Source organism: Eutrigla gurnardus (genome assembly GCF_963514095.1).
Source record: "Eutrigla gurnardus genome assembly, chromosome: 20".
NCBI classification, from domain to species: domain Eukaryota; kingdom Metazoa; phylum Chordata; class Actinopteri; order Perciformes; family Triglidae; genus Eutrigla; species Eutrigla gurnardus.
In genome coordinates, this window is record NC_139931.1 from 2,109,331 (window position 1) to 2,119,724 (window position 10,394).

General features: G+C 42.5%; 1 protein-coding gene across 2 annotated transcripts; it reads left to right on the forward strand.

Annotated features, from left to right (window-relative positions):
• Positions 1-590: 590 nt before the first annotated feature.
• On the forward strand, positions 591-10,263 carry pigq (phosphatidylinositol glycan anchor biosynthesis, class Q). Of its 2 annotated transcripts, XR_014598998.1 has the most exons (15): positions 591-689; positions 2,075-2,262; positions 2,404-2,590; positions 2,851-3,056; positions 3,310-3,506; positions 3,612-3,743; positions 4,004-4,124; positions 4,252-4,378; positions 4,467-4,620; positions 6,935-7,046; positions 7,137-7,217; positions 7,678-7,792; positions 7,906-7,967; positions 8,239-9,141; positions 9,203-10,262. XR_014598998.1 is itself a non-coding variant. In XM_084036258.1 (14 exons), exons 2-14 carry the CDS (start codon positions 2,110-2,112, stop codon positions 8,389-8,391), a joined length of 1,800 nt encoding a protein of 599 aa, XP_083892384.1. In that variant the 5' UTR covers positions 591-689; positions 2,075-2,109; the 3' UTR covers positions 8,392-10,263. The 2 variants fall into 2 exon arrangements, 1 of the variants encoding a protein (XP_083892384.1); XM_084036258.1 differs by having other exon boundaries at positions 8,239-10,263.
• Positions 10,264-10,394: the final 131 nt, after the last annotated feature.

A 10,394-nucleotide genomic window follows, 5' to 3' on the forward strand; every position in this document is an offset into this window, starting at 1 on the left:
CAGAAAGAGATAAATATCTACAGTTGGGCCAACTCCTCATTCTCCAACAACTGAACAGAAGCAACACACACACTGGGCCCTAGCTGGTGAGTGACAAGCTGGTTATTATTATGATTAATAATTATATTTTCATTATTTAAATGTCTATTGCATTATAATACATATATGCATATATGTATTAAGGGTTTAATTATGAGAAAAGGGGGATGATTGAAGTAGTAGATCATTCTTTGATTTACAGCCATAAGCAGTTTGCTTCTGTCTGCCGCTCTCAATGTATTCGATTTCTGGAGGAATCTGATTTATGTTTGTATCTCTTTTCTTTCACAGTATGTTGAATACTTGAGATATATAAATCAATTAAATTAAAATAAATAATGTATATCGTTTATTGAGAAAGATTTAAATACAGTTTCCGGGGAACACTCTAACAAACTAAATCGACCAAACCGAAGCGAACCGAAATATATTTGAAAGAGTAGAAAAAATATTACGTTAAAATAAACGAACTGTTCGTATTTGTGTAAACGGGGGACGATGATGATCGGAACACACACATACAGCCAAACGTTGCGTTTCTCACCGGAGCATTTTGTACGACGGACTGTCAACAAAGAATATGGCGACTTAGCCAGACGCTACTCGGCGTTACGAATGGAAGGTGGACGCGTTTGTCGCCATTAAAGAAGGTAAATCATGTCTTTATTTTTTAAACGCACATCCCGTGTCCGTATAGTCGTTAATCAGTTGTAATTTCCCGCTGCGTCATGTAGCGTTAGCTTAATTCTTCATAGAAATGTACCTGATTGCTGATGGAAATTAGCCTTTACGGCTAAATCCGGCACATTTACACGATGGACTCAAGCTCTCTCGGTTATTAATGTGCATTATCCCTTCTTGAATACATATAAACGTCATGTTTTATCCTCACTTTTGTTTGAGGCTGAGTTTAAACCTTCTTTCCCCGTGGTAGCTAGCTCGCTAACTGACGCCACTGCACGTCAATAGCTGCCGCGGGCTTCCTGTTGCCACAACAACGCGATAGAAATTCAATATTTCAAGGGCATCAAATGAGGTCAACCGTCTACTTCCGTCTGTTCACCAGACTCCATAGAAAATTCAGTGTATTTAATGTGTTTGCCTCTCGTCTCGCCTCCTTATAAAAACACTCAGAGATGGAATATCATAAATAATAAGTATCAACTCTTCGATTCGGCATACATCATATGCCGAATATACAACAGGTAGTTGTTTATTATTATATATTTATAACAATTCGTTTGTAATATTCTTGATGTTTTGTTGGGCATCTGGAAAGAAGTTCTCATAACCTTTACTGAAGTAAATCATAAGTACTTCAGTAAAGGTACTTTTTCAACCAAGTAACTCTGTTACAAGTAAAAACAGAAGTTATTGCATCTAAATATACTAAAAGTAGTTTTTTAAAGTAAAGTTAAAGTACTCATTTTGCCGAATGGCTTGTTTGAGAATAATGTGTATTATATTATATCAGAGACGTTCCTTCCATCTCCAGTTTTAAATCCAGGCTAAAAACACATCTCTTCTCCCTGGCTTTTCCTGCCCTCTTATGACATAGATAATTGTTATGTATGTTCTCATGTTTTGTCTTTTTATTTAAATTAGCTTCAATGTGTGTTCTTTTATCTGCTTTTGCACTATGTAGGGCACTTTGGTCAGTGTAAATTGTATTTAAATGCTTTATAAATAAATGTACCTACTTACTTACTTTAATTACTGGATAATAATTATTGATAAATTAATAGGAACATTACTTTAATGTTGAAGCTGTTGAATGTGGGGCTTGTTTTCTTTAGCAGTCAAGTCTTATGTCTGTGTGAAGGTTCTCATTCATCCAGGTCCTGGTGATCCCTGAAAGCTTTGTCATCATAATAATACATCATAATGTATTTCTAATTTGTATGATCTGAATCCACAAAGTTACTACATTTATGAAATGGTTGGGGAGAGATGGGTTTATATAAATATAGCCTTGCATTCTGAGCAGCGGAGGTAGAAGTCAGCTGACCCGGTTGTTTTTCCGGCTCTTTGTCAGATCATCAGAGCTGCTGGAGGCTGAACGCTGACGTCATGGCGCTGAAGATCTTCTTCCCACAGTGCTGCAACCGGGCGGACAGCGGCCTGCTGGTCGGTCGCTGGATCCCCGGCCATGACTCTGCCGTGGTGCTGGCTGTCATTCACTACCCGTTCATCCCCGGACAGGTCAAACAGTACGTCCAGCAGGTCAGTGCCGCACCAGACCGCCCCCTCAGGCCTGAAACTTAATCCAGACCCCTCAGGCCTGGATTAGCCTCTCGTGTCTTGCTATGAGGCGCACTCCTTCGTTAAAAGGTTTTATTAGGCTCCTCCGTCTCTTCCACACAGATGCAGGTCCAGAGTGGGGTGGAACTGTCGGTGCTGGGCTCGTGGAGTTTACCCAAAGAGGGCCAGGAGGGCATGGAGAGCTTCCTCAGAGACCTCAGCACCATCTTCCCCCAGGAGCGCTGGCTCCAGATCAACCGCGAGATGGGCAAGATGGGCTTCACATGCCAGGTCCTCAAGAGGGATCAGAGTAAGACCGTCACACCTGATATTCACTGGCTTCACAGAGGCCTCATCACCAGTTTCAGTTTATGTCTCATTGTGGAGGCTTTTGCAACATTTAACCCTAACCCTTTTATTATTATTAATTATTAATAATTGATACAAAACATTTATTTTATTCATATTTATATTATGTTTATGTTTCTTATCTCTGTTGAGAACTTTCTTTTCCTGAAAGTAAATAAAGTTATCAGGAGTTTTTGACGAGTTTGTCTTTGTCGTGGTCAGATGGACGAGTAATTCAGCGGGAGAAGAAGAAGAAGGTTGAGGAAGGTGATGAAGAAGAGCAGCAGCAGGAGGAGGAGGAGGAGGAGGAGGAGGAGAAGGTGATCTTCGTCCACTATGAGCAGAGGAAGGTGATGTTGTCACAGCTTCACCCCGTCGAGAACGGAGTTCCCGACCCCAAAACAGAGCCACCGTCTGAGCTGAGACAGGTACACAAACGGGGGCTCCTTCTCATTTTACATCCCTGTTTTTTCATCCTCTTTTTTTTTTTAAATCTGTCACAAGCTTGTTGCATGAAACATGAACGTACAGTTCCTTATTCGGCATCTCATTTAACCTGAATGATGTGAACATGGCATGTTCCCAGAGGACATACGGAGTAAAATGCATGTGTGAAAGCGGCTGAAGTGATGGATGTAAGCAGGTAGTCATGTGTTTCCTCCTCCTCCTCCTCGGGTCCAGATGTTCCAGACGGTGGCCCGCAGCCAGCCCCTGTTCTTCCTGGACCGGTATGATGACGGGCCACTGAAGTCGACACACTGGCAGTCTGAAGGCCGCGAGGCCAGCATCATCGTGGAGCTGCTGAAACAGGGCGCCGTGCCGCTCTGCATCCTCATCGGCTGGCTGCTCTCCATCTGGACCTGCATCTGTGACATGCGGTGAGAAGAGAGGAGACTCGATCAATCAGGCCAGAAATGCTCTCAGTGAACGAGGTGAATGAACTTTGAACATCATAAACATATTTTTTCATCATCATATTTTAGGATCTTCAGTCTCTACCCGCTGCGCTTCCTGTCCACTAAGCTGTCCACCTGCGTCCAGCTCAGCTACAGAACCGAACACATGCGGACGCTCAGCTCACGGAAACCCGCCGCCGGACACGAACCCTTCATGAGGTGATTGTTTGTACGAGCAGCGTTATGATGTCACAGGGATGTCACGCTCCAGATGTGGAAAACACGCAGAGAACACGGAGTTTCAGCTGGACTGCTCCTTTATGATCAGGCGTTTAGAGTCTGAATGAAGTGAATTTCACAGCAACTTTTCTATTTGATTTTTATAAATGTGCAAGTGGAAGTTTTGGTTAAGGTCACTAAAATGATTAAAAATGTCTGTCTCTCTCTGTCCATCTGTCCATGCCTCCGTCTGTCTGCAGGAAGGCGAACATGGTGGTGTCCGTCCTGGTGGACGTGGCTCTCGGCATGCTGCTCATGTGGTGGCTGTACAAAGACAACCACATCCCCATGTTGGCCAACGCTCTGGTGCCTGCAGCCGACGTGAGTGTGTCCCACTGAGATCCTTAATACACAACATTTATCAATACAAACAGAACAGAACAGGAGGTCGAGATGATGATATTTCATTCATTTAATGTGTGTTTCTTTGTCACTGATTGTTCCTCAGCATGTGGCCAAAGAGCTGGAGGAGCTGCTGGAGTGGCTGATGGGAGCGCCCGCTGGGCTGAAGATGAACCGGGCCCTGGACCAGGTTCTGGGCCGCTTCTTCCTCTACCACATTCACCTCTGGATCAGTGAGTAAATACAACGGGACTTTAAAGCTGTGGTGGACCCCCCCCTCCCCCACTGAGAGGCTTCATTCCCCCGATTCTTTATGTCCAGGCTACATCCACCTGATGTCTCCCTTCATCGAGGGCATCCTGTGGTACGGAGGCCTGTCGGCCTGCTTCGGCCTGACCTTTGCCCTGTCGCTGCTCTCCGACATGGTCGCCCTGCTCACCTTCCACATCTACTGCTTCTACGTCTACGGAGCCAGGTGAGTTCAGTGTTTGACAGGAAGCAGTCCAGTGGTGTAAATGTTCTCTTTGAACACAAGAGGAAATGATCACAACTTGCGTGTTGCAAATATGGTGAAATGAAGTCCTGATAAACTGACTTTTCACCACAGAAAACACTTCCTCGTCTCAACACTCGCATAAGAGTAGACGCTCCTTTAGGGTTCTGCAGGGAAGACATCTTTTTGAAAAGGTGTCTCTCGCCGCTTTAAGAGGAGGCAAAATGTTTCTCCGAAGATTAAATTCTTATCACGTCAAGTCATTTGATTTATATAACCCATTTAAATACACCAGGAGTCGTCACTAAAGCGCTTCACAAGGCAAGAGGTAGGGCTAAGTCATGCATACATCAGGAGCCCAAGGTAACAACAAGGGAGGGACCACAGGCAGATGGCCGGACTCAACTTTAACAAAAAAGTGATACAAAATAAATAAGAGTAAATAAAGAAACGTATAAAAATGTAAACAGAGAATGAGGGCATAAATAAAAGCAATAATCATAATAAAATAACAACAGAAGTAGCTACTAAAGTGTTTATTAGTGTAAATACTAAGAAATGCTTCGTCATGCTGAGTTGTGAGATGTTCCTTGGGATTACCTGCAGGGGGCGTATTTCTCCAAACCTTTGTTTCCCCCTTTGTTGCTGTATTAGAGACAGTTACATTTCCTTAATGGCACATTAGAGTCGGGACACTAAAAGGACCAGTCCTGGTCCCAGTAGGTCCCGGTAGGTCCCAGTCCTGGTCCCAGTATCCATCCAGACAGGGGACTAAACTGTCCTCTTGGCTTCCATGGCGACCTGCTCTGAGACTCTTTCTGATCATTTCCTCATCAGAAAGCATTCTCTGATATTTGGATTAGTTTGAGTGTTTGTGTTTGTTTTGCGTTTTCACTTTTCACAAAGTGGAGAATTATTATTATAGTCATCCCTTTTAATTGAAACTGGTACGACAAACGCATGAATCATCTGACTCACAGAACAGGATGTTTTGTTTGACGTCACTGCTGGATAACTGGGTCAGACGGGTCTTAAAACATCATGGAGTGCTTCAGGTCGTCTCCTTCGGTCGGCGTCGCTCGGATGGCTTTCCCCGTCGCTGAGGACAGACTGTTTCTGTCGTTGCACTTTTGTAGAAAGTCTGTACGTTGTGCAGGCGATGCAGAAGAAGATCAATGACATACGTAAATAAAACAGGAGGAAAGAATGTGTAGAAATGTGCCGTTTACATAGAAGTTAATGAGAATGTAACCACTGAAATCTCAAAGTCCTTTTTTTCTATTAATATAAAGATAATGTAGATGTTGACGGGAGATAAAAGTCAGGATCTTGTTCACATTAAACATGGAAGCTTGTAGTTTCTTTATACCTGTTAAACATCATTATTTGCATTGTGGAACATGAAGTGAATTCTCTGGTTGAATAACTCAAAAGGCATTAAAGAGAATATGAGATTTGATAATATTCTGGTGCAAAGATCTAAATATAGTTCAAAGGACATCAGCGAGTCCTTTCATGAAGACTCGCTGAGACTCGTTAAGACGCGTCCTGCCATGTCGCCGCTGTGAATCCCGTCTGAAGATGAAAGTCTGCCGACGTTCTTCTTCCTCGTCTTAACGTCGTTAAAGTGGCGGTGTGGCGCGCGGCGTGATGGACGGCTGAACCATAATAGACTCGGATGTTGGAGGAAAGGATCGACTAAATTATGCATCTGCTCCAAAGATAGCTCGACTCAACGCCGTGCATCACAACGTCTTACCCACTTTTCCTCTCCGCGCCTCGATGCTCCTCCGGCAGCTGGAATATGTGTGTGTGTGTTTTTATTCAGTTTGAGAGGCGTAACTTATTAAAAGTGAATGCTTTGACCTAAAAATATATCTGCTGCTGCTGCGATCACGGTGCCGTTTCTACATCAGAGAGGAGGAATTAGAGTTTCTATAGTGCTTCAGGATCAGCTGTAGGAAGAGTGAACCTAGAATGTTATTAACCAGTCTATGGGTCGCCCCCGGTTACTAATTAATACTAATAAACAGGCTTGGTACGGTGCTGGAAATCCTTGAAAACACTTGAATATTTAGTGTGGGGTTTTCAAGGTTGCTTGGATTTAGAATAAAGGTCTTGAAATGTGTGTTGTATGTGATGACATCTATGATAGAACAGAGAAGAGAAGATCTCCATATCTGAGGGACTGAAAACAGCATTTTCTGACATTTCTTTATGAAAAATGACTTTTGATGATGAACAGATGATGAAAATAGTTGGTGATTATATTTGTGTGTGTGTGTGTGTGTGTCAGGCTGTACTGTCTGAAGGTCTACGGCCTCTCGTCTCTCTGGAGGCTCTTTAGAGGGAAGAAGTGGAACGTCCTGCGTCAGAGGGTGGACTCCTGCTCCTACGACCTGGACCAGGTAACACACACATGCACACACACATGCACACACACACACACGCCGTCGTCATGGTCACAGAACGTGAGTGTGTTTTTGGTTCTTCCTCAGCTCTTCATCGGGACGCTGCTGTTCACCGTCCTGCTGTTCCTGCTGCCCACCACGGCGCTCTACTACCTGGTCTTCACGCTGGTAAGAGACCCTTCTAATGCAGCGAGGTCCACTTTGGTGTAAAACCTGGTTCCAGATCGCTGAATCACAGCCCACATTTCTGGCTGTAGACAGGAGAAGGTGATAACTGTCCACCAGAGACAACTGAGGATTTAATTAGATTTATTTACTCCAAAACCAGAGTGCTTTAGAGTCTCTACAAGTCTGTAAAAACTCCCTAAAAGCCTTAAATGAGGAGGATCTCTCCCTGTATGGACAGGAGTGCAACAGAAGACAGAATAAACAACATGATAATTACATATATGACAGAAATGACACGTACATGGAGAAACCAACCTTTTACATGTTTGTGATGGTTATTAATAGAATCTGGGTGGAGTTTACCTTTTTAAACATGTCATGAAATGTGTGTTTCGATGTGTTCACTGAATGCAAACTGGGAGTGTTTATTTGACGCCCGTGCGTCCCTGCTGTTGTGCAGCTGCGGCTGCTGGTGGTGCTGTTCCAGGGCGTCCTCCACCTCAGCGTGGACTTCATCAACTCCTTCCCTCTGTTCGCCGTCGGCCTCCGCATCACTCGCTCCTACAGGCTGGCAGGTACGTCGCCACGTTGGTTCATGTGGGAAACAGCTGCAAAGTGCCAGAAAGACGATGATGTCATCGCATCTTGAAAAAGTATTAATGAAAATATTATTATGATGACTTTACAGAGGGTGTGAAGTTCAGGGTGCTGTGTGAAGAGCCCGGGACGGCCCTGCACCTGCTGATGGAGGTGAGGAGTTTCAACCAACATATGAGTCAAAGTGATATTTTGTAGAAGATACATGTGTACTTGCGTAGAATGATGCTTTTATTCTGAAGGAGTTGTGCCAAATCCAAATCCTGTTGTTGTTGCTGGCAGGACACGAACCAGAAGCATTTGTTTCCATGTTTCCAGTATCGCAAAGTTTTTCCACAGTAGTTATGATAGTTTTACTGAACTAGAGGTTTTAATACTTTTAATGCTGTGTAGTTTTTTATTAAAATGCTGTTTTCCTCCTCAGATTAACCCTCTGAAGTTCAGCTCGGTGGTCCAGACCTACCGCACCCCGACTTACAGCTGCTACCCCAAAGACTCGTGGGCCGCTCTGGTCAAGAAGCTGTTTGTGGGCGAGCTGATTTACCCGTGGAGACACAAAACCACCAAGACCGACTGAGAGAGACGACGAGGGGAACAAAGGAAAAGGGAAGTGACTGAATAAATAATGAGACGGAAGCAGACGGAGGGGGAAACGGAGAGGGTGAAATCGGTGCAAAGAGTTTCACGTTAAATGGGAAGAAAACGGCACAGAGAAGTGTATCGACGAGGCCGAAGCTGTCGGGTTTACGATCAGCTCGAAGAAGAAGAACAAAAATAATGTTTTAGAGCTCAATGGACACGGTGTCGTCGGCTACAAACCTGAAATACCAGCAAGTAGTCTCGTCCTGTAAGGACATCAGCTGTTTTACGTCAGAACTTAAATAAAATATGAGAACTCCAGTCATGAACGGACCAAAACGATTACTTTATGTGACGTGGACACAGAGATCCCATTAGATCCCATTAGATCCCATTATATCCCATTATCAAATCCTCAGATGAGTCTTGAAAATACAACATATTAAGGCCATTGTAGATAAAAAAAGTGGTGGGTAATATTCAGAGAAATACTATAAAGTCAGCATTTTGTAAGAAAACTAGTAAATGTGGCCTCATATCTTATCTCAGAGAACATTTGGGGGTTTTGGGAAGATGTTTCTTCACTTTGCAAGGTTGTTAAACTGCAGAGAGCAACATGTATTAATAAGAAGAACGTGAGAGGAAACCTTTAAATGTTTTCAGGACCTTGAAGGATCTTTCAGGTTACATAATGACGATGACGTAGAGTTCAATCACGTAGTTTAATAATGTAGATTAATGACGTAGAGTTTGATGATGAAGAGTTTAATGACGTAGAGTTTGATGATGAAGAGTTTAATGACGTAGAGTTCAAAGACGTAGATCCAACCTTGCAAAGCGACAGTTTTTTCCTTGTAAGTTCTGAGGTTTTATTATGAATATTATCCCCCTCGCCCGGTTTTTAAACTACAGTGGCCCTAATACGCCGTCACCACACTTAATTTACATGATTATCTTTTTTCGCCATGAAACACTTCCAGTGCCATATGGTCTGCATGCCAAATGACTCGCCGCCGCTAGACACCATTGGTGGAAGGTTGGTAGGAACATGATCTCGTGTGGTGCTCTGATATAAAACTACAACGTCCTGATTTACCTCCGGTGAAAAGATTTGACCTACGACCTTGAATCTGACCTCTAGTTAGTTCGTTTGTTTGCTTTCTACCGGGCAGAATCCTACTTAGAAATGTGAGTATTTATGCATTAACTGCACTGATCATGTAGATTTTCTTTTATTTTATATTATTAAAATATTAGTCATTTGAAGAGTCTACTTCACATGATACTAACTGGACAAACTGATTTTTCTTTTGTTTGTTTTTTGTGTGTCAAAATGTAAGAAGATAAGTTTCCCTAAGGACATAATTGAGAATAGTTGTTTAACATTGAATAATGTTTTGTCTTTTTTTAAATTTTCATTAATGTGCTTATTCATGTCATTTTTTTAGTTCAGTGTTATCCTTTTGATTCTTTATAACAATCAACCTGATCCTGCTCTGATTCAAATTATTGTCATGACTCTGTGAGAACAAACTGTCTGATAACGACCTGTTGAAAGGTGGAGTTTACTTCTTAACGAGGCCAAATGTCACAAACACAGGTGAAACTCCACTTTGTCATGTGACTCTCAACTTCAGACTTAATGTTTGTTTTATTTGATCTAACTCTTTGCCTCCTGACCTTTTAGTGTCCTTAGCACCAATTTGTGATTTCTAACAATTAAACTGTTAACTTTAGCATTCTTGTTTAGTTTTTTTGTTTGATAATCCTTCTATTGATCTAGACTTAATCTTCCATTGCTATTTAAATAAAAAATCATGCATATTTAATACACCGCTGTCTCCGCTTTTTCATACGAGGCTCGTCTGTTCATAAACCACTAATAATGATAATGTAAATCTACAATAAGAGACCAAAGCTTGAGTTGCTCTGTTAATTAATGAACAGAATTCACGTGCTAATATTTAAAGGGATTCATTTAAACAGCACTGAACCGTTATT

Bases quoted from the DNA above. Each gene is read 5' to 3' on its own strand.
- pigq (XM_084036258.1), top strand. From the start codon at position 2,110: ATGGCGCTGAAGATCTTCTTCCCACAGTGCTGCAACCGGGCGGACAGC. The intron at 3,057-3,309 runs GTACACAAACGG...CCTCGGGTCCAG, and splicing joins CACCGTCTGAGCTGAGACAG to ATGTTCCAGACGGTGGCCCG. The intron at 7,793-7,905 runs GTACGTCGCCAC...ATGACTTTACAG, and splicing joins TCGCTCCTACAGGCTGGCAG to AGGGTGTGAAGTTCAGGGTG.